This window comes from Crocodylus siamensis, chromosome 1 (genome assembly GCF_052110815.1).
Source record: "Crocodylus siamensis isolate JL-2025a chromosome 1, ASM5211081v1, whole genome shotgun sequence".
Classification (NCBI taxonomy): Eukaryota; Metazoa; Chordata; order Crocodylia; family Crocodylidae; genus Crocodylus; species Crocodylus siamensis.
The window spans coordinates 260,716,633-260,740,465 of NC_143395.1; the positions used below are offsets into that span (position 1 = coordinate 260,716,633).

Here is a 23,833-nt window from a genome sequence, read left to right on the forward strand (position 1 = left end):
ACAATGTTGGTACAGTCTGCCAGTCATCCTAGTCTTTTAGATTGTAACAGACAATTATAGCCTGGGATTTGCCTTGTAAAAATAAGATGGAATCCAGAGCCAGAACAGAATTTGTTCAGAATCCAGAACAAAGATCCACAGCAAAATAGACTGAGAGCAAGCTGTCACATTCTGGTGTACCTCTTACATGTTGTAAACTAATCAAATAGAATTAAATAGTCTGAATTAGTGTAGCAATATATTCCAGGAGCATTGCTTTATGCATTCCTTACCTCCCCAAATACAAGGTGTAGCTTGTTGTGACCAAAGAATAGAGAGGAAAACTGCTATTAGAAATGGTACACATATATGTCAATAATCGCACTATGGGGGCTGATGTTAAAAACAAAACAAAACAAAAACAAACCAACTCTCTGAACCACTAAGAAAATATGTTCCACAGAAGCATAGATATGATTCACATTTTAGGGAGTCTAGTGCAAGGCTACAGTTTTTAACAAACACATTATATTTAGAAGTCAGTAAAATGGAACGCAAATAGACCATGGATTGCGAAAAATGCCCAATGTCTATTTTAAGGTATAAGAGCAAAAGTAGTTTAAGGCACTCTTACAGTCTTACCTGCAAAATACTGAAACTGGGTCCAAAACCCCAGGCATGAGGATATATTGTAACCTGAGAGGTGGGTGGCAAAATGAAAGCATTTTCTATCTAGTCACAAATGTGTCAGACTTACTCATGTACATTAGGCAGAAGATATGCATTACACTTTCCTCACAGTTCATATACAACGTGGATTAAAAAAAATCAGTTTTTTCTACATAAGACCTTTGTTCTTCCCACTGTAACTGCAGCACAGAATGTCTTACAAAAACTCAGATTTTAACAGGGATGGAATAAGCCTCATTTGCACTGAAATGACTGCTAAATTGTGGCTTCAGTACATTCAGAGCAGACCAGAGCTGTTCTAACTTGCAGTTATTGCACTATTCTAGTTTTGGGTATTGCTTCAATAGAAACTACTCATCATACAATCATTGAGTGTTTTTATAATATTCACAGTGATGGAATTTGATCATCACTCATGCTTTCATTTTTAATTAGAAAGTGAAGTCTGCTTTTAAGCTGAAAAACCAGAGCGCTGATCTGCTGTATCCTGATAGGAGCCTGGACAAAATGAGTCTGGGTTGACTTCATTCAGGTGGCAAAGATGGTACAAAACAGACTAGCAAATATCTAGAAAATAGTTACAAAGGCTTTGTGAAAAGTAAGGATGGCTCTAACCAAGTGAACTGACTTGTAGAAAAGACTCCTTCTTCAAAACCTTAAAGCCTTTTTGCATCCTGCACTTGGAAGATCCCCTGATTCTAGCAGCATGACAGGGGTCATGTGATCAACTTCTGCCTTCTGGATTCTGCACAGTACAAGTCAAAGCATCATTTTGGATCTTCCCCATACACTTATTTTGGTCATTAATATTCTTGCTATATCAGTGGCCAATGCAATATTTTTTGCACTTCTGGATTTTTTGGGGGGGGAGGGGGAGAGGAAGGGGGAGGGACGAAAGAGTCTATTTTAACTTTCTAGTGTCCTAGAATCCAATATGAAAGTGGTTGGATCTTGACAGGACCAAAGGGAAGGCAGTCATGCTTGGGCTTTCTGTCCCATCTGCACAGACAACTGTTGACATCAATGCAGCAAAGATGGTACTCCTTTAGCACTGCTTGTCTGAACTCTTGTGAAGCGGATGAGATATCTGTGCTCAGTCAACTGGAAAACTCCCTTTTTGACAGAATTCTCTCTAAAACAGAGTGCAAACATTTCTTATAATTTAAAAAAGGCTTCCTAAGGTACAGCAAACCCTGGCTCTGCATGCAGAAGCTGGAAGCTTTTTGTATACTTGTATACAGAACCACATGCAGACAATGAAGTTCTCCTGAAAGGAGGCACCAAAGAAAGGGTGAAAATAGAAGAGGCAACAAAGTTTGCTTTTATACAAGTCTTGCAGTTTTTACTGTTCCAAGCTGCCACTCTTCCTGGTCAGTAGTCATTCTGAGAAGTTTATGAGGGACAGGGAGAACTTCAGCATTGCTGAACATGGCTGCTTCTGTTCACAAAGAACTCTGAGACAGATAATATAAATGGTCTGTTGTTATTGAATGTTTTTTCACCATTTTGGCACCAATTCCTGTGTGTCAACATTGTTCCTTTCACCAACACATGTGCTTGAAACTCTAGTTATCTCCAAGTAGTTTGCAATGATTCACTAATGTTTTCATGCTACAGTTGATTAAAAGTGGCAGAACAAACGCAGGTGGATTTCACTGTCTCTTCCACTGAAGCTGTCTTTTGCCATCACTGCTAGTCCACGCTAAGGAAACAATGTGCCACTCATATTTCAGGTGATGCTGTCATCCATGGCTTCAAGGTAGTAATGATGCTTTCCTTGACACATCACTGGTCACTCAAGTTGTTTCAATCTTTTCTGCTTACACAGGTGCTTCAAAGACAAGATAAAATTATCTTTATTACAAAACAAAACTACTAATGCATTTTTAATTTACATCACTGGTGAATGGAACAGGATGATAGAAGTTATGGTCCTGTTCAGGTGATGCTGCAACTGAATCCCGTGGGTGAGTTCCTGAACTTGCATCGAGCCTTAGGATTTCAGTGGCGCCAGCTGGTGCACATCCCACCACAGAATCAAAGCCTTAATCTATATCCCTGTCTACAAACATGAAAGGTCCCTCCCTCCTTCTCCCCCAAAAAGAGGCCTAGATTGCCCTTGTTTAGTTTCAGCCTTCTCTGAAATGGAAAGAAAAAGCCTTTCACAATTCTCTTCTGTTACAGTGTAGCCAAGACTCTTATCTTCATGTCATTCATGGGTTACTGTCCTCAAAGATGAAAATTAAATTGCTAGAGCAGACATGTTTTGCTTTAACACCAAAAAGTGGAATTGCCAGTCTTCTCTGCCCACACTGTTGTTCCACTTGAGTGTTGCATTTGCATTATGCATCTACACTGAAAACCTAGAGCTAGGGCTTCTTGGATGCACACTGGTGGATTTGGCAGATCCAGGCATAGGGGCATCAGCTCAGCCTAGGAAGAGCTTGAGATAGCACTGAACCCTGTAGCAGGTGTTGTACCACCTTTCTTACTGCAGCTGGTGCTGCAAACTGAATAAAGGGAATTCAGACTTTAGGGCAGGAGATCTGTTTTAATAAAAAAATAATAGAAATATTTCCTGTTTCTGGCATTAATGGGGTTAGTGTGGTGAAAGTCATTTTTCACTTATTGACCAGGTCCTGGGGTTTAATGAGAGCACTTGCCAGGAGGAGAGGACAAAGTTGACTCTTAAGTAGGCTGCTTATATTATATAACTGATTTATTGCTATCTGAAGGAGGAAACCCATTATTTTGAAATGGATACTAAACAGGAAATAGCTTAATGCCTGTCAATATTAAACAAACACAGCTGGTTCAACTGACCTGGGAAAATATCTGACCTGATGAGCTGGTTCGTATTTTTCAGAAATAAAAAGCAAAGCACTTTATGTTGTGATAGGTCAAGTCACACGTATGTATGGTGGTAGGTGTCTGTGTGCTGTTCCAGCAGCATATATTTTCTACACTGCAAATCTTTGTACTTTATTTCCAACCAGCTTTGCTATAATTCTGCCAACTCTGTAAGTATAGCATGGGTGGTAGTACTATCAATTTAAGAAAAAATGTAAATCTGTACATTATTCAGATGTTTAATTCTGTACAGATTTAAAAATGAATATTCAAAGGTTTTGTAGGGAATTGAAGCTCTGAAGATGAGTAATTCTGAAGGCATCTATGGTAATGGTGTGTCTGATTTTTTACTACTTACCATTGCACTGTGCTCCTTCTTCATTTTGTTGGACATCTGTTAAAAGAAATACAGCATTTTAGGTATGTGAGGTGTCTCTTCCCACTTATCTGAGCTTCAGGAGATCTGTTAAGGACCAACACTCCAGGGAGTTAGGCAGGCAAACAGTAGAGAGACAGTCCCTGATTACAGTCTAGGTTATGACAAGATGCAACAGGTGGGCAAAACCAATGGAAGAAGAGGATGGGGTGACAGGAAAGCAAGTAAAATATCACACAGCTAGCAGAAGTCTCAGTGTGTTGCCCTCCTAGCCTCATTAGCATGAATGTATTAAGACTATTCTACAAATGCAAATAAAGACTCTGCAAATTTCCTGTCCAATAGCTTCTCTGTCATAACAAAAGTCCTCGACTTCAGGAAAGCTGACTTTGACATGCTAAGGAGGCTTCTCAGAGAGGCTCTAAAAGGCCACAACCCAACGGAGAGGGGAGTTCAGGACAAGTGGTTGCTCCTCAAGGGAGCAATCCTGGATCCGCAAGCAAAGTCCATCCCATCTTGGAGGAAAGGCAGCAAAAGGGCACAGCAGCCCCCTTGGCTCTCTGGGGAACTGACAGACCTCCTGCATCTTAAAAGGAAGACCTACAAAGGATGGAGGACCGGAACTGCCACCAAGGAAGATTACTCTGCTTTAGTCCGGACTTGCAGAGAGCAAATCAGGAAAGCCAAGGCTGCAATTGAACTCCAGTCATCTACAAATATCAAGGAAAATAAAAAGTCCTTTTTTAGATATGTGGGGAGCCAGAGGAAAAGCAAGGGCAACACTGGACCCCTGCTGAACCAGATGGGGCAACTGATGCCCAGGAAAAAGCGAACTTGCTAAATGGGTACTTTGCATCAGTTTTTCACCAGTTCCATGGGACAGCCCTGCCCACTATGGGTTAGGGAGGTCTGGGTGAGGGAGATTCCTTGCCCTCCATCAAAGCTGACCTTGTGAAGGAACACCTTGACAATCTGGATACCTTCAAGTCAGCCAGCCCTGATGGGTTACACCCAAGGGTACTCAGGGAGCTGGCAAGCATCATAGTTCAGCCCCTGGCACGGATCTTTGAGCACTCTTTGTGCTCTGGTGAAGTGCCCAATGATTGGAAGAGGGCCAATGTCATGCCTATCTCCAAGAAAGGGAGGAAAGTAGATCTGGCAAACTACAGGCCCATCAGCCTGACCTCTGTCCTGGGGAAGGTCTTGGAAAAGATTATCAAGGAGGCCATCCTTAACAGACTAGCTGAAGGCAATATCGTGAGGGATACCCAGCATGGGTTTGTTGCAGGTAGGTCTTGCTTGATCAGTCTCATTTCCATTTATGACCAGGTGACTTATCACCTGGACAAGGGGGAAGAGATCAACGTTGCATATCTCGACTTTAGAAAAGCCTTCAATCTGGTATCCCATGATCACCTTTTGGCTAAACTGGTTAACTGCGGCCTTGCCATCACCACGACCCACTGGCTGAAGAACTGGCTCTGTGGTAGGAGGGTGGTGGTCAATGGGAACCAATCGTCTTGGTGTGCTGTGACCAGTGGGGTCCCACAAGGCTCTGTCCTAGGGCCTATACTGTTTAACATCTTCATCAATGATGTGGACATTGGTGTCAGAAGCGGACTGGCCATGTTCGCCGATGACACTAAACTCTGAGGTAAAGCATCCACATCTGAGGATAGGAGGGTGATCCAGGTGGATCTGGACAGACTCATGAAATGGGCAAATGAGATGGTGATGGTGTTCAACACCGAAAAATGCAAGGTGCTCCACTTTGGGAGGAAAAACCTGCACCATGCTTATAGGCTCAGTAGTGCTATGCTGGTTAGCACTACACTTGAAAGGGACTTGGGGGTCGCGGTTGACCACAAGATGAACATGAGCCTTCAGTGTGATGCTGCAGCTAGTAAAGCTAGCAAAACACTGGCTTGCATCCATAGATGTTTCTTAAGCAGATCCCGGGACTTCATTCTCCCACTGTACTCGGCCTTGGTGAGGCCGCACCTGGAGTACTGCGTCCAGTTTTGGGCTCCACAATTCAAAAAGGCTGTGGAGAAGCTTGAGAGAGTCCAGAGGAGAGCCACGTGCATGATCAGAGGTCAGGAAAACAGACCTTATGATGACAGGCTGAGAGCAATGGGGCTATTCAGCCTGGAAAAGCTCAGGCTCAGGGGTGAACTGGTGGCCACCTGTAAGTTTATCAGGGGTGCTCATCAGGATCTGGGGGAACCAGAATCAGATTTCTGATATATACACTAATGCCAGTATATATACTGTCTAGATCTCAAGACCATGACTGGAGCTATTTTTATTCCATATTGTAAAATGGTGATAGGCTCACATAGGGGCAACTACAGAAATACAAGCAATTGTGTGTGTGGCTGCACAATTACAGTCAGAAATGACCGCTGCTATCTTAGGATACTGTATGAAACTGGTTGTTCTGGAAACCTGTATTAGGATCTAGAAACTTGAATCTGAGTCACTGATTCTAATCCTACCAAGACTGATTTTTAATTTTGGTTTGATTTGTTCTCAGTTAAATGAGTTGGCAAGCTCAGCATAGTTCATAATGAAATACTGTCCACCTAATGCTACTCCACTTCATCATATCATCATGACAGTTTTCCAATGGATAATCTTGCAGAGAAGCAAAGACTAAATAGATGAGAAGATTTGTCAATTTGGCACTTTTTATGAATTGGTTCCACTAAAAAATAGAGAACTCTTTGTTATAAATGACTGTGCGACTTGCAGAGTTTTAGCAAATGAAAGAGAATTATTCAGATTTGACCAAACAGATTAGCAGTTTAGTTACCTGTATATAATGCCCGTCGACAGGACCTCCTTTTCCAAAGCAAGCAAGTTAAACCAATTAGTGCAGCTATCAACGTGCCAATAATGACGATGCTTATAACTTTAGCATCTGGTTTACTTGGACTGGGGTCAGGCTCATTTATTTCTTTTGGGTCTTGGTTTATCTTCTCAAAGTCTGAAATGGAATTTAAAAAAAATGCAGAACGTAGTAAATTATCAAACTTCAATGCCATTTGATAAACAAAAGATGATTAGTATTATTATAGCTTTATATATTAAACTTCAACAACAATAATGTCTCTAGGCTAGTATGCCACTCATACATGCAACTTTGGTCCCAGTCCCCCCTGGTGGTTTTTAACGATGCAGAATTTCTTCCCAAGTGGTTGATTTTTGAAATTATTACTATTATTACAATAATAGGAACACATTTTCCTTCTGTAGAAGGTACTAGTGATGCAACTTCTATAAAATACATGCAGGATTATCATCTTAAAAGGGACAAAAAAAATTGCTAACCCTGAAAAAACTGATTACTAGTTTGGATTTGCTTTTCTGAAGCAGGAACCTACTGAACTATTTTTTGAAGATTTTGTTTGAGTAACTTGTATACTTTGAATTACTCACCCCCTCCCACCCTCTCTCCTGACAGAAATGAAGATGAGATCCTTGGTGGTAGTAATTTGCTGTAGCTGTAATGAAACCCACATCCAAAATTTTAAAGGAGAGGTGTCAAAACTCATCTAGGCACATGGGCCAGATCTGGAGCTGGGGCTGTGACCTGGCCCATGGGGCTGCCTGCAGGACTGGAAATTTGGTGGTGGGTCAAGCAATGGCAAAGAGGCTGTGGGTTGAAAATTTGGCAGTGAGACAAGTAGTGGCTGCTTTAGCTCTGAGAACTGCAGCAATTAATGCTTCTCTCACTTGCACTGCTGCCAAATTCCTGGCCTTGTGGCCAGCCCCCAGCCCAGATGACACAGCTTCATGGCCTGGATGCAGCTCATGGACCAGATCTTGGACAATCCTGTTTTAAGGCATCTTCAGTGCAAAGAGTTGTCTTCTTTAGGAGATGGCAATAATTAGTCCCATTTTTAACTCCCAATGCTTTTAAATCTAGGGCCATCTCTGGGATTCTGGTTAATAATGGGTACTTTGTTGAATGTGGGCCAAAATCTGTGACAGAAGGGTGCTATAAGAAGTGCCATCCTTTCCTCATGGGACCTGCTAGGATGAACAGATTGGCTGCTGCTGCCCTTTGCCTTTTAAAGGGCAGGTACTGAAGATGGCCCAGTGGGTGTAGTAAGACGGGGGCTATAAGGAGACTGCAGTGATTTCTGGTCCCACATGCAACAATGATTGTATCCTCTCCCCACCTTCTCACGGACAGCTCATCTTGTACTCTTGCACTGCCACTTGTTTCCCTGTTTTGTGAGATACTAAACAGCTAATTATTCTTCTTATTGTTAAATGCTTCCATTTGCCATAAATAGTCCATCATCTACGTGATCCATGATTTATTGTTCTTTTGGCTAAATATGACTGGACTTCTCTTACAGACTTAGTTTAAATGGTGTATTTTTGTATGGTTATGAGATTTTGGGATTGAACACATCACTTTAAAATCAGCCACAGAAGGAACAAATCTGAGAGTGGTTGTAAAACATGGTAGAATCTTAATGTGGGCTAGAGAAACATATTCTAAAGCTTCCTCAAATGTTGTTGGTTTGGCAACCATCTATCATGTTTCAGCACTGTCTTTTTGGGTTTTGTGGGAGGTGAAGGCAAAAAACCCAGAGTGACTCCAAAATATGCCAGAGAGACCAAGAGCTTCTACAATTGGGATGGTTCAAAATACTTGAAGGGGCATTTAGCTGCATTTAAAGAAAATAGTGATGACACAGAAATACTTTAATCCTATACCAACTCAGGCTATAAAAACAAAACAATTTTAGTAGCCCAGATGATCAGGCTAGTTTAGATTATTATGTTAATAAGTTTGCTTCTCAATGAAAATTAATATACCTATGTGTGTATATACTTATACATATGTGTGTATACATTTCTTGCATGTAAAATATTATTAAAGATCTTACTGGGTGTAGTTAGATTTTGCTGTAGTACCCTATTTTCTATGGAGCATCCTATTTTCATCTTAGAAGTTGATTTAATTTTCAGTGTGCTGAGAACGCTGTATGTGCCATCAGGGTCCTGGATGACTGTCATATTTGGTTTGGGGAGGGAGATGTTGTCTTCATTTGTCCAATAAACTTTTGGCTCTGGGTAGCCTCCGCTAGATTTGCAAGTAAATGTAATCTCCTCCTCAATGTTTGGTCTGTTTTCTGTTGGTCCATGTAGTACTGGTTGGCTGTAATTTGCTGAAAAGGAAATATCAGCACTTTATAATTTATCTTTTGCAAAGACAAAGATATGATGCAGATTCTAGAGCACAGGTTGTGGGGATTTTAAGCTCCTCCTAACTTGTACCTTCATATCTGCCTATATGGACACTCAGTTAAGCCCAGCTGAAATCAGCCTGATTTCAGCCTGAAATCAGCTCTGCTTAGAGAGAGGTGTCTTTTCACATGTCTCATGGTAGGATTAGGGACAGTTATAATTAGGGGCTTTTAAAAAAAATAAACCCTTCTTACTTTGGGTAGAAGCTAAGGGAAATGCATTGCATTTCCTTGCATCTGAATTTTGTGAGCAATGAACAACACTGTCTTCCCAAGCTGATGTTATATAAGAAAAAAATCCAGGGATGAAGAGTCAGTTAAGAGAGCTAAAATAGCTTTTTGTTCCAGAATTACTGCACTGGATGTTTTTTAGGATGGAGATGATGGTGGAAATGAAATAGATAAAGCAGGAGATAGGAAGTTTCAAAACTGATACCAGTGAAAATAACCAGATCCTTTCAATATTCCAAGCAGATGAAAAATATTGGGGGAAAAATCAGAATAGCTGCTTTTTCTTTGACAGTCAAAAATTAAGAGTTCTCCATGTGTCTATTTTTTCATTTTACCAAATAGACTTTGATTCAGCAGTTAAAAGGGAGCTAAACTGCATACCTGAAAATGGTATTTGCGTGAAATCCACCATCAGTAAAGCTACTAAATAATGAAGGCAAATCTGCTGTAATGATCCATTACAGTATAATGTTTACAAAGTTACGTATCAGTAGCAAGTCAGAATCCCAAAGGAGGGCATATTATTTTTTTGTTTTATTTGGTTACAAACTTGCAGTTGTCATAAAGTAAAAAGACAACTGAAGATCATTACTTTGGGCTCTTTCTGTATATACACTGGAATTTTCTCCTACCCATATCCTTATTAAAACTGATTTCTGTAAAGAAGTCTTTGCAACTGATTCAGAAAGGAATTTTTTTTTTTTACTCTCCACCCCAACGTACACTGGTTTGTATCACAGCTGGCTCTGAGAAGACGGATGGGAAGCAGGTGAGCTGGCCATGCCACAGGTGGTATTACCTGGCTTTGGAAGGTCACTAAAGAGAATAGTCCTCTGATGATAATAAATATCAATATCTGCAGCTGGCACTTGGCCAATATACCAGTTTGAAACAGATCTTTGCTACTAACCTTGCATAAATTTTGTGCAACTATCCTAAGCTTTCTGCATTCCCCCACATGAAGATTTTAGGGAAGGAAAAGCCAAAAACTTGTACTTCAAAGATGGAGAATTAGGGATGTACGTGTATTTTTTCTTATTTGTTTTACATAGCTTCTTGGCAGGGAACAGATGTTATATTTGTCCCTAGACAAGTTGTGCCTGTGTTTGTTCTGAAACAGAAATATTCAGGGACATCACTTGTGCAGACTTTTTTAGGACTTATCCCAGGACAATGGGCATGGACATCTGAATGATTGCATTTTTGCCCCAGGACAAAATGTGATGCTTGTTTGTAGCCCAAGCAATACAACATTTGAGTTACAAAACCTTGGATTCTTCTAAGGAACAAAGTTTATGTAGTGGTACCGCTATCAACATCTGGGGCCTAGGAAGAGTTCATCTTTAATGTGTTATATAATAAATGGCCCTTCTGTGGTATCTATGTAAATCCTGGGTTTTTTTAGCATTCCATTCCTTACCTGCTACCCTGAGAACCACAGCTGTATCGTAGTCGACCTTGAAAACTCTGTCCATCTTCTTCTGCACTATGCATCTGTATGTGTGTTCATCTCTTGGGGTGATATTTAACAGTAGCAGGGAAAAATCACCATCTTCAAGTTTATCCTTCAGTAACCGAGTCCTGTCTTTAAAATTGTTGCACTGGTCACTTTGATTGTCTTCACCAAGAATTAATGCATGTACTACTGGACAGGTTTTCAGATCATCAGCTATTTGCCAATAAATTCGTAGCTGACTTAAGTCTATATTTTCCTTTGAATAGATGCAACGCAATTCAGCGGTGTTTCCAACAATACTGGTAACTTCCTTCTCTTCCACTGCAATAACTATAGAGGTAGAAAAGAGAGAGGGAAAAAAAAAGTTACAAAATTCCCAATCTAGTAAATTAAGTCGCTGCTTTCAAGTATCCTTTACACCAGATGATATGAAATATAATACTTATATTGTCAAAGCAAGATAATTGCTGTAAATGAATTATTATTTTTCTTTATGACTACACTGATTTTAGTTCCATCAAAGATGAGCAAGAGGGCAATCCAGGGATTGTGACAAAGGATCTATTCTCTTCTCTGCCACAAATTTCCTGACTTTGAGGAAATAATTTAGTTTTGGGTCCACAATTTTTGGGGGGTGAAATTGAATACAAATCTTACAAAAGCCTTATACTGAGGAAGCCCTATGACAGCTGTTGGAACATTACAGTTTCAATTTTTAACATAACATACTCTGCATATTCAGAGGCTTATATTAAATTTGATTACAATGAACATAACATTTTCTTGACTTACCAGTTCTCAGAACATAGAAAAACAGAAGTAAAACTCCAGAGCTAAAATAAAAAGACAACATAATATAATGAAATCATATATCATTAATGCTGTGCACACTACATCATATAATACTTTTTAGAGTAATAACTTAAGAGCAGAAGCGGAGCAATTGGACACTGATATCATGTAGACTCAAAATAAGTATCTGAACTTCTGTATCTTTTTGCAGGAAAAAAGGCAATAAGTACTAGCATAATATATTATATTAGAATGAAAGCGAAAGGCCTGTCAACTAGTGCTACCTCTGATTTAACAAAGAACAGGAACTATCTGTGGCAGGTTGATAAAATATTTTGATGTGATGTGTGTGTGCAATTATATTTATTTACCATTTATTTGCATATCACATATGCTCAAATAAGACACATGCCTTGTTTTGGGAAGGCAGAAAGAAGAAAAATAATCTTCTTTAACCAAACTGTTCAGAATAAGTTTCCTTACTTAAGACACAATTTTCAATAATTAATTTTAGGTAAAAAGGCAAGTATGATTTGTAAAAAAATAAGGTAAATAAAATCTGCAAAAATATAGGAAATGAGAGAGTTGGGGAGAGGAGTTTAAAAGCTTTAGTGGAATGAGTTTGAAACAGTCACATGCCTGAACAACAAAGCAAAATGGGAATTGGACAGATGTCAGATATTGCCAGAAAAACTAGTTTAGGAATGCTTCAGCAAGTCCCAGTTTTTTAAGCTCTGTCCATCTGTAGAGCCTGGGTGCTTTAATTATCATGACTTTATTCTGCAAGATTTAGGAGGAGGAGGAGGGGTATGGAAACCAATAATGAACTTCCAAAACCCATTTTAAAGCAGCCTTTCTATGCACAACCGTACTGCTACTCTACAGTCTACTAGTTTGGGCCAGTGCCGTTTGAAAGGGAGGAACTGTCCTTTGCCCTTGGCATAATGCTTCCATTAGTATCTCCTCAGAGGGGTCATGTATTATACATCTACCAAAACTCCTCTTGATCAGGACTGAACTATGGTTGCAGGCCTTTAATTACTGCATAGTATTTAAACCAAATCTGAAGACAGAATTACTTATTCCCTTGTGAGCTTTCTTTTTTTTTATGCTTATTTCCACAGGATCTAATATTAACTTATCCTCACACTATCCCAGTGGAGTGAGGACTGCATCATCTCACTTCCCAGATGTGAAGCTGGGACATGGAGAAGGAAGGTCAAAAGTAATAACAAACTTTGCAAGTCCTAATTAAGACACCTTGCATCTATTTTTTGGAGTGCTTGTTAAACAGAATCTACTGATTTCAAATGAATTTGTGAGACGTGATGATGGAATTGTTGGGCAGTCCAGTGCTAAATCTGAAAAAGTCTTTACTGAACTTGTGCAACCTGTATTTTTTTCCTTCAAAGGCTTTTAACTCAGGCAAATTTAAGTAGATTTTCCTGGAGGCATAAGGCATATTCTTGATGCACACAGGCCCCAACCTCCCTCATTCCCTGCTAAATTCAAAGTCTCTGCTCCACAGCATGAGGGTGTTAAGATTGTTCAAATAAGTTACAAGATTTTTTTTTACATAGGCAAAAGGCAAAAGAATGTGTCGCTTCTCTAGTCATATGTGTTGAAATGGCTTACTAGTTTTGTCTGAAATTATTTCTAACCATCCTGAAACAGACACCTGGTGCCTGTATTCTGTCCATTTATATTCACGTTGCCAGTGTGTATGAGCCTAACTCAAGGATCTCACTGTGCTAGTCTCTAGAATCATTTCCTTTTAATATTTACTTTGGTGCTATTTTAAAACCCCGTGGCTTTTCCTGTCTTACACGATGGGTCCAACTTTTTTTCCCCATTTCTTTTACTCAGTTGGAGAACAATGCTTGATTTGTTTTGTTTTCCACTGGCCCTTTTGGGGAATTCCCCTCAGGACCTATTGCTGGTATTTAATGAGAGCTGCACTTGCATTTGTTGTTGTTCCTGCTAGTTAATCGAAACAATGTGCAGGTGGAGATACAAAGATATTGTTGGTGTCTCAGTATAGAATTTAGATTACACAGGTCCAGGAAGTGACCACTGTCCCTAAATGGAGGAACTTGCACTGCTCTGGAAACTACAGTGGTCTACAACTGAAAATTCCTACTGTCACTGACTTCAGAGGCTACCCCTTAGGAATCCATTCCTCCTCCCAATGAAATAGAAAAGACTTCCATTATTAGACTATGATTCATGTCAGTCCCTTGGTCTGTTTTGAAATATTTTTCCCCATTTATTCCCCCATCTCTCCCCGCCAAACCTTTTTTTTTTTTTGGCAGCAGTTTTGAAAGAAAAGAAAGTTGTACTTCCTCTTTTACACATACTCATCTGGTGAGATCATCAATCCCACTTGCATCTTAAAGTTTACCTGCATGATTTTTACCTTCTGCTCATTAGAGTAGATTTTGATGCAATTGAAACAAGTGTACTTTTCTTTTATCTTTTGATGCACTTAGAAAAGCAAATTCTCACAGTTCAGTTCAGTCAAGATGAACTGGATTTGATTTATGCCTTAACTTTTATTAAGAACAGCTCCCTTTGCAACAGTACCTATTGCCTTCTATGTGTCATACAGAATTCAATTTCCCTAAATCTTTTTGCTTGTTAATGAAATTTCCCCCCATTATTTTATAATATCTCCCAAAATATTGTTATATTAAACTGTGATATGATTTATATTAAACTGTGATATGATTGCTGAAGTTTTTCTGGTGTCTCCTAAACCAAATTTGGGTTATGGGAAAAAATTCATTCAGTAGGAATGGCCTTTATGCAGGCACATAGGGGCAGAATATGGCTTTGATAGCATTTGAATGTTCAGGAAGTGTTGTTCTCAGAATTCAGAAGGCAGACAAAACACTCTTACTGAATTGGCCAAACCCACAAAGGCTGCAGCCTCTAGGAGAGATGCCCCAACTGATGAGGTTTGTAAAACTTGACCTCTTTGGGAAGTTCAGTTCTGGATGCAGTAACAAGGTGCTGCTGCATACAGTTCATCAGCTGAGTTCTTCATCTATAGCAGGAGTGCTCAATCTCTGGCCTGTGGGCCAGTTGTGGCCCATGGAGCCATGGCATCTAGCACATGGAGTGCTCCTTGGGTTGGTAAATTTGACAGCAGGGGAGCAGTGGCAGGTAATATCACCACCCTCCCTGGATGCCAAATTCCCAAGTTGTACGCAGCAGGTCAGAGCCAGGCCATGCCCTTTCCTCCTGTGCAGTTAGATCGGGGATGGCTATACAGCTGTACAGAAGGAAAGGGGCATCAGGATCAGATCCTGCCCCCTCCCATCTTTGCTCCCTGCAGGACTGGGTTTGGGTTGGGATAAGCCCTGTTCCTTGTGTGGCTCAAACCAGGCAGGGCTGCTTGCTGCCCCCTGCCCCCCCCATATTTGCTGCAGGCCCATAGATGGATTGGGCACTGTCCATCCAGCTCACCAGGCAAAAAGGAAAGTGCTTTTTTACCCCGCCTTGACCCTAGGGACTCCAGTCAGTGCTGAGGGGAGACTGGCATTAGCTTGCTTTGCTGACTCTTCCATGTCAGGGAAGATAGTTTAGTAAGAGAAGTACTGCCAGCTACAGCTGTGCATATATACCTGTTATTTGGGCTGGAGAACCCAAAAGGAAAAAAGGTTTTCAGTTTTTGCCACGAAAGGGAAACACTGAAAAAGTGCTTTGGTTTGGACAAAGCCTATTCAGCAGGATGCAATTTCATTTGGTAACAAAATCAGAGAAACAACAATGAAAGGTGCATATGAGCACCAGCCACAAACCATACCCCTATGCAAAACAAGGAAGGGGGAGGTGGTGGTGTGACCCGGCTACCCCTAGCCGTACGACCTGGGGCACTGTACCCGCTCCTGGGGCAAAGGCAAGGACAGTAACCTGTAACACCCCCCACCCCCCGCCAACCGTCCTCGTGCGAGCTGCTGCCGTGGCCACCCCTTGGGTTTATGAATTGGACAGTTTCCTGTTGTTGCCGCGATGATAGGGGGGAATCCTGAGATAGTTTGGGGGGTTGGTTGGGTTTTTGGAGGGGGGTACCGAAAGGGCATTTTCAGGGCAAAGCCAAACATGCCCACCCCCACTGGTGCCTCCTTGGCAGCCTGCTCCAGAAGAGGGCTTCCTGTCTTGTACCTGCAGCGCCTTCCTCCCCCCACACAGCACAGCGGCCGCCAGCCGGAGCTGACGCCTCGCTCCCAGCCCTGCCTGTCACGGCAGCTCGCTGGGAGCAAGCGGAGCCAGGGGACACGACAACCCCTCCCCCCGGCCAGGCGGCCCCGCGCGCACCCCGAGCCCGGCTCACCTCGCTAGCGCCATCCCGGACGGCAGGGCTGCTGTGCAGTGCCGCAGACTGCTGTGTGTGTCTGCCTCGGCCGCGCTGGTTAAGCCTAGCTCCGGGCCGCGCCCCCCAGTTACGTCGGAGCTCGGGGATTTCCGCGCCGGCTTGCGGCTGCCCATCTCCTCACAGCCCTGGGCGTCCCCGGGGGCATCACTGGGCACCGGCCAAAGACTCTGGCTGCGCTGTGGGGCGACAGAGACACAACGCGTTTGCCCCAAGACGCGCAGCCTTGCCTTTCGGGAGCCTGCAGCCCGACTGCCTCACTTCAAGGGCGCCTGGACAGGGGTGGAGGTGGAGCTGCGCCCCCTTTGATCCCTGCTCCACCCAATATCTAGCTCTCTGCTTGTGCAACTTCATACTTCAATAACTTCAGACATACACATGATAGAAGCCAACTGCAAGTGGCAATTGAAAGCATAACCCATTAAGTTTTAAACAGAACACAGTTCACATTTCCAGACTTCAACAGAACTGCCGGCAGTCTTTTGTGATACATTGTTCAATCCGATTTTCCAACTCCTAGAAAACATTTTCCAGCTGCTGCTGAGTGATTTCTTGAATTCCACTGGTGACCTTTACCCTATGCATAACTTACATAATATTGAAGAACTTAAGGGATTATGATTTCAATCACCATTTACAGTTTATTTCTATCATGTGTATATCCAAAGTTTGTAAAGTTTAAAGTTGCACAAGTACTTTAGAAACACCCTGTATATATTAAAAGTGTGTGCATATATAGACACACACACATATACACATATTATATAATAAATATATAGTATTCTCTCTATATAAGAATAAAATACACACACACACACACACATATAAATGCATTCTACATTCTGATATATATATAAACTGTACCTCTCCTCTACCAACCTGTCTTGTGACTGCTGCGGTTTACTTGACAGTCCTAAACATGTTTATGGTTACACCTTTCTTAGTTCCGCTACAACAAGTGCACCATGCACCCACGTTCCCATCACTGTCACTTATAAACCATAACAATTATGCAACACCAGCTGCCTCATCTAGTCAGGTAGTGCTGAGGGAGTTGCTTGACTCCATGGCTCCTTATCTACCCCATCCCTCCCAAACTCTTCCTTCCACAGCCGTTCACCACTCTCTCTCCTTTTTCTTGGCCTTGATTGTAAAATCATAGAATCATAGAAAATGAGGGTTGGAAGGGACTTCAGGAAATCACGTGGTGCAACCCCCTGCTCAAAGCAGGACCAGTCCCAAGTAGATCATCCCAGCCTGGCTTTGTCTAGCCGGGTCTTGATGTTCCAGCCATCAAGCAAGCTTTTCTTCTGTTGGCTGCTCCTGGTAATGAAGCTCCACTTCAGCAGATAGTTGTTAACTTATTCTGGTGATGTGATATTTGTTTGTATTTTTTTTTTTGCTTCAACCTTGGCTTCAGAATAACGGGGCTCAGAATGCAGTATTAGCTCCATGCCTTTGCCACTAGATGGCCCAACGCTAATTACTGAATGGTGACAGGCTAGGGCTAAAATCAGATGACTGATTTAATTAGGGGCAAGTTGTCCCAGGTTTTGACTTGCATACACCCAGTCTCCAGGACAATCTTTTAGATAGAACTTGAATTGCAGTTACTTTGAATCAGCCTTGATTGTGGCGGCAAGGTATTGTTAATTCAGATGCTTCACAGGTACATAGGATGGCACAATTAGCTTGGTCACTCCCTGGGTGGAAGGCGGTGCAGCCCAGCCCCAACCTGGCTGTGCAGAGGGAAAGGGGTGTGACCTGGCTCCAACTCACAGCATGGAGTTTAGTGGTTGGGAATTTGGCAGTCGGGAGAGTAGCTGTATTAATCACCACTGCTCCCTGCTGCCAAATTTCCTGACTTACGGGGAGCCTTGTAAGCCGGATGCCATGGTTTCACAGGCCACATTTGACCCCCAGGGTGGAGGTTGGGCACTCCAGTCTATAGGGTCCCAGAAGAAAAGATTTTATGGGGAACAGGAGGTAGTGGGTCATTTGTTTGTAGCCTAGGAGTACTCCCTAAATGCCTGCCTAAGAGATTCTGCTACAGTAATGGCAGCACCATGGTGTGTGAGGTTTGTGTAGTGAAACCACTGAGCTTAGCATATGCATACTGTTGAACCAGAATAAAGTGTGCACAGTCATACAGTGCAGCTCTGACCTCTCCCCCACAAATCCCTAAACACACACTGACTTATGCTTGCAGTGAACTTACTGTCTCCAGGAGCTAAGAACCAGCAGGTTGCACTGACCAGGCAGCACCATTTGAAAAATCAAGTGCCTGATTGTATGCACTCAAGTTTGAAAAATTTATACACTCATGGGAAAGTAGGGCTGGAAAGACCTCAGTCAGTCATCAAGTCTAACTACCTGCTATGCCCTGAGGAAGATCAGTCATTTGTTTTTAGACGCACTCTCTGGGAGCCTGTGTAGGATCTTTGTCTACAAGAAAGGTGGCATTGCAGGGTGTACAAGGCAGGGTTGTCCATGTCTAAACTTGCTAGATAAGCATTTGTCTGACCCAATGATTCTCAACCAGGATGATGTGAGATCCTTTTCAGTGTGCCATGAGTTGTCACACAGTATTAGGTGTGCAAACATCTACGTGATTTGCAACATAAACCTAGAAATTTTGAAGAGGAGTTCATAGCATTGAACCACAACAGGTCTGAGTGTTTTTTTTCTAAGTTCTTTGCAACAGAAGAATTGGTCTTTTACCTTCCTGTAGGAGTGAAAGCTAAGAGCTGGCATTTCCTGAGGGGGATCTTGACTCTAATGAGGTTGAGAGCCATTGATCTAGCCTATTGTCACAAACTTCAGGAACAACCCTCACTTGCAACTACCAGGCACAATGCCTGACACATCAGAGATACCCTTTGGTAGTTTTGACCACAGCACCTGTTCGTCTAACAAAAATCCCCTTAAAATCACTCTTAGTAATAAATGTTCAAAACAACAACTGACTGTTGGTGCAACAGATCATTTCTGTGGTTAGCAAGCTTCTGATTTTTCTCAAAGACATGTTAAAATCCTCCTACATACATATCAGGGGGCCAGATTGTGCCATTTATTTTTAAGGAGAAAGTCCTCTTGACCTTTCCACTGATGAGTGTTACTTATAAAAATCAGTCTGGATCAGTGAGTTTTGATTCTGGGGCTCTTAATTCTTTTCTCCATTTCTTACCTAAGTGCAGGTAAGTGCAGACCTTTACGAAGTAGAAAGTTCTGCACTTAGGACAGAACAACCCCACGCACCAGTACAGGCTGGGGGCTGACTGGCTGGGCAGCAGCTCTGCAGATAAGGACCTGGGGGTTACAGTGGACAAGAAGCTGAACATGAGCCAACAGTGTACCCTTGTTGCCAAGAAAGCTAACAGCATACTGGGCTGCATTAGTAGGAGTGTTGCCACCAGATGGAGGGAAGTGATTATTCCTCTCTATTCAGCGCTGGTGAGGCCTCATCTCAAGTACTGTGTTCAGCTTTGGGGCCCCCACTATAGAAATGACGTGAACAAATTGGAGAGAATCCAACAGAGGGCAACACAAATGGTTAAGGGGCAGGGGGCCATGGCTTCTGAGAAGAGGCTGAGGAAGCTAGGCTTATTCAATCTGGAGGGGAGAAGACTGAGTGGGAATTTACTAGTAGCCTTCAACTACCTGATCCTCCAAAGAGGATGGAGCTGGACTGTTCTCAGTGGTGGTAGATGACAAAAAAGAGCAATGGTTTCAAATTGCAGAGGGGGAAGTTTAGGTGGATATTAGGAAAAGCATTTTTTTAACTAGGAGGGTCATTAAGCACTGGAACAGGTAACTCAGAGAGGCTGTGGAATTTCCATCCTTAGAGGCTTTAAGACCCAGGTAGGCAGAGCTTTGACTGGGATGATCTAACTGAGGCTGGTCCTGCTTAGAGCAGGGGGTTGGTCTACATGACCTCCTGACATCCCTTGCAACCCTAATTGTCTATGATTTTATGAATCCTTTCTCCATTTCGTATCTAAGTACTTGTGAGGGCAGACCCCAAGTGGTGGCCTCTGTAGCATTACCTGTGTCTGTAGTGTTAGATCCTCTTGGTTTTGGCTTCCATCTTGCATTAAAAGATGCTTTAGATTATATGAGATGTACCTAGCTCTGAAAACAGATACTGTACCACACATGTTCCTGGGTTACTAAACTTGTGTAGTAAATCGCTTCTCGGCCTCTTGAAGGCTCAGATCATTTGCTTCATGTTAATAAAATAAGTTAGTTCAAATCCAGTGAATCTGTCATTCCACTATTTAAAAATCATAAAGACAAGATGTGAAAAATCTGCAACAATAATTGCTTCTGTCTTGAGATTTTACATATGCAATTTTCAGATAGAAGTACTGTAAGTGCACTGTCCCATGCTTTCTTATAAAAAGATTTTAAATGATATATATATGTGGGCAACCAAGATGATCAGAGGTATTGAGTAGCTGCCATTCAGGAGACAGTAAAAAGTCTAGGATTCTTCAGTATGGAAAGGAGAAAGAAGGTTGTGGGGTAGGGGGGATATGACAGAAGTCTACAAAATCATGAGGTGTGTGGGCAAAGTGAAATCCCAAGTCCCAGAATACTAGAATTAGGGAGCACTCACTGAAATTAGCAGGAGACAGGTGTAAAAGTAGAAGTACTTTTTTTGTGCAGTTAAGTCGTGCAGCTCATTACCATAGGAGTTTGTAGAGAGCATAGCCTGGTTCAAAAAGGGTGTAAATAAGATCATGGATGATAGATCCATTAATAACTATTAAACAGGGTAGTCAGAGATGCATCCTCTGTTATCGCTATACCAGTGATTTTCACTCAGGATGATGGGGTATCTGGGAGTCCTGCAACATCCTTTGAAGGTGCCACAGGAAGTGTGAGGAGATAAGTGAGTTGTGAGGAGGTGAACTAACTCAGGCTCTTCCTGCATGGCTGCTCCCACTCCGCCACTGCCTCGCTCCTATGCAAGGAGGTAAGTATGGTACATTAATTTTTTAAATGGGATTTGGAGGGGTTATGGAGGGCTGCCTTCAATCCACTGGGGGTGCTTTGTGTCTAAAAGGTTGAGAAACACCGCTTTAAACCAATGGTGGTGGTTACCAGGGAGACAGATCACAGGGGATAGATCGCTCCCTCTAAAGCAGAGGTCAGCAGCCTCTTAAGGGCATGGGCCAGAACTTGTGACCTGCCCATGACGGTAGGGCATAAGTATCTGGCCCCTTCCCACCCCCATCCACTAGCAGCTAGCACTCACACTCACTACAGATACCTGGTCTTTTTGCAAAAAAGAGAGCGGAGATGCACTGGAGCTGTAGAGTCCATAGTGCAGGGAGTGCTGCAGAGGCGATGGGACGTACAGTGCAGCTCTGCGCCACTGATTTCCTCCACCTGATTTTAATGTGCTGGATTAGACCTCTTCATGGGCTGGATCCAGCCTGTGGATTGTAGGTTGCTGACCCTATAGGTTGGTCTGACCCAGTACGGCAGTTCTTATGTGTGCATAATGCATGGTTTTTGTTAATCATAGTGTTTCTGGTTTCCCTAAATGGGAGAATTTCTTTTATGACAATGAAATGAGTATTAATACAGTACCTTCCTGTTAACCTTGGAAAGAGACACAGGGTTCAGTTCTAATGTCTTCATTTCATGGACATTAGAGACAAACAGGATTTTGTAATGCATTTAGTTTTGAAGAGCAAACCTTTTAAAAATATAGGGCCTTTGTATATGCCACAAAATTGGTCTTTAAAGCAGCTTAAATGCCCTTTTGCACTGCTTTAATGGTGTTGCTGTTTGCACGCTTGGCGGTGTATTCTGATTTAAATGACTTTGTAACGTAGCAAGATAAGACACCTCTGAGGTGTTTTAGTTTTTTACATAACAAAGTGCAACAGTGCACAGGGCGCTGGAAGCCTACTTGCTCGGGGCAGCTCGGGCTTGGTGGGCTTCCAGAACCCTGTGTACCGTCCCCACCACCAGCACACCCAGCTGTCTTCCTGCCATCTTGCCACTCTGCCCCAGGGGAAAGGCAGCCATTCCTGGGTGGTCCCATGCAGCAGGAAGGTGACAGGGATGCTGCAGGGTTGCTGGAGCTCACCTGGGCAGATATTTTCCCTAAATTGAAACAGTGGAAATGGTGGGTTTTTAAAAACTCATCATTTCAATTTAGGGAGAACTAAACCAAATTAAACTCCAGTGGCATGTACAAGCAGCCATTATAAGAAACTAAAGATGTTCTTAATAAAAAAACTTTAAATTAGTTTTAAGTTACCTAAGAACAATTAACTTCCAACATGATTTGACTGTGATAGATACAGATAACCAGATGTAGGACAGCATGGACATTCAGATGCCAAACTTAAAAAGTAAACATTTGATAGTCATGGCTACTGATCCACAAGCAACTTTATTTCTGACCTTGTATCAGTGCCTCTCTCATATAAATATGTCCACTAACAGTCCCTTATTCCTGGGCAGCATCCTTGTTTTTGTACTGGACCACAAGGCTTTCACTACCACATGGTAAATAAAGTGCAAACATTTAAAAAAAAACCCAGGAAGCTGTAAGTTTTCTAGAGTAATTGCTCACTGTTTGGGCTCTAATTGATACTGTAAAAACCAGTGATGTACCATGCTATAAAAGATGATCATAGGAGAATAGGGTTGGAAGGGACCTGATGAAGTCATTTAATTCGGTCCCTTGCTCAAGGCAGGAACATCCCTAGCTGAACCATCCTAGCCAAGTGTCTGTCTAACCTGCTCTTGAACATTTCCAAGGACAGAGATTCCACAATTTCCCTACATAGCCTATTCCAATGTTTGCTCGCCCTCACAGTTAGAAAGTGCTTTCTGATCTCCAATTTCAATTTCCCCTGCTGGAGCTCAAGACCATTGCTTCTAATCTGTCCCCTACAGCCAGAGAGAAAAGCCCATCTCCACCCCTTTGTATTCAAATATTTGAAGCCTGTTATCAAATCCCCCCTTGGCCTTCTTACTTTCACACTGAATGAACATTGCCATCATAATTATGCAAGGGCTGTCAATCTAAATACTATTTCCACTGACAGTTGAGAGGAAGAAAAATTACCTTTTCTTATTCTACAGGGGTGTAGATTGTAGCTTGTTGGTCTAAGGACATGGAAAAAAAATTCTCCCAACTATTTACGTTGGTTTAATAAAAGATATCAGATTCACCCAAAGAACCCTGTCTGCCTTTTCCTATTTTTGCACATATCTTCAAGAAACAGCATGAAACTGAATTCTCCTGGCAATTATTCCAGCATAAATCAAAGGGCCTAACTTACATTTCCACAAATATCTATAGATTGGGATACCCACATAATTTGTAACTTTCTGAAGTGTTTTAGATACCATGCCATAACAGAGATGTTGAGCAGGGATATAGATAGGGCCAGTGTTAAGGGCCTTTGTAGTTGGACAATTCTTGACTCGAAGTGTTTGATGCGTAACCTTGAATTTTTAGATTTATAAATGTTATTTTTTTCATTTTAAACTTCTAATGTTCTAATAATTTAATTGGCCAGGTCTTACTGATGCATCTGTCCTACTGTGGTGATACACAATGTGCAGGAACAGCTTCTTTCTGGGAGGATGAGATTTCTGGTCAAAATTGGGGAAAAAAAATCTTGCCCTCTCCAGAATTGGCAATAGCTTATCAGCTAGGGACATAGGAGTCAAAGACCTTTAAAGGCACTGGTTTGCACCAGGCAAAACATGGACTTGAATCTAGGTTTCCCATAACCCAAATGAATACATTGTCCATTGACCTATTGGCTACTCTCTTTCTCTTT

At 42.0% G+C, this 23,833-nt stretch overlaps 1 protein-coding gene across 1 annotated transcript; it reads right to left on the reverse strand.

The window, feature by feature from the left end:
* Positions 1–329: 329 nt before the first annotated feature.
* Positions 330–16,277, reverse strand: ICOSLG (inducible T cell costimulator ligand). The gene is made up of 7 exons (XM_090061738.1): positions 15,978–16,277; positions 11,642–11,682; positions 10,814–11,179; positions 8,803–9,084; positions 6,711–6,884; positions 3,878–3,913; positions 330–2,500 (listed from the first exon to the last, which is right to left on the reverse strand). The coding sequence occupies exons 1-7, from the start codon at positions 16,130–16,132 to the stop codon at positions 2,490–2,492; spliced, it is 1,065 nt and encodes a 354-aa protein (XP_089917864.1). The 5' UTR covers positions 16,133–16,277; the 3' UTR covers positions 330–2,489.
* Between the last annotated feature and the right edge of the window lie 7,556 nt (positions 16,278–23,833).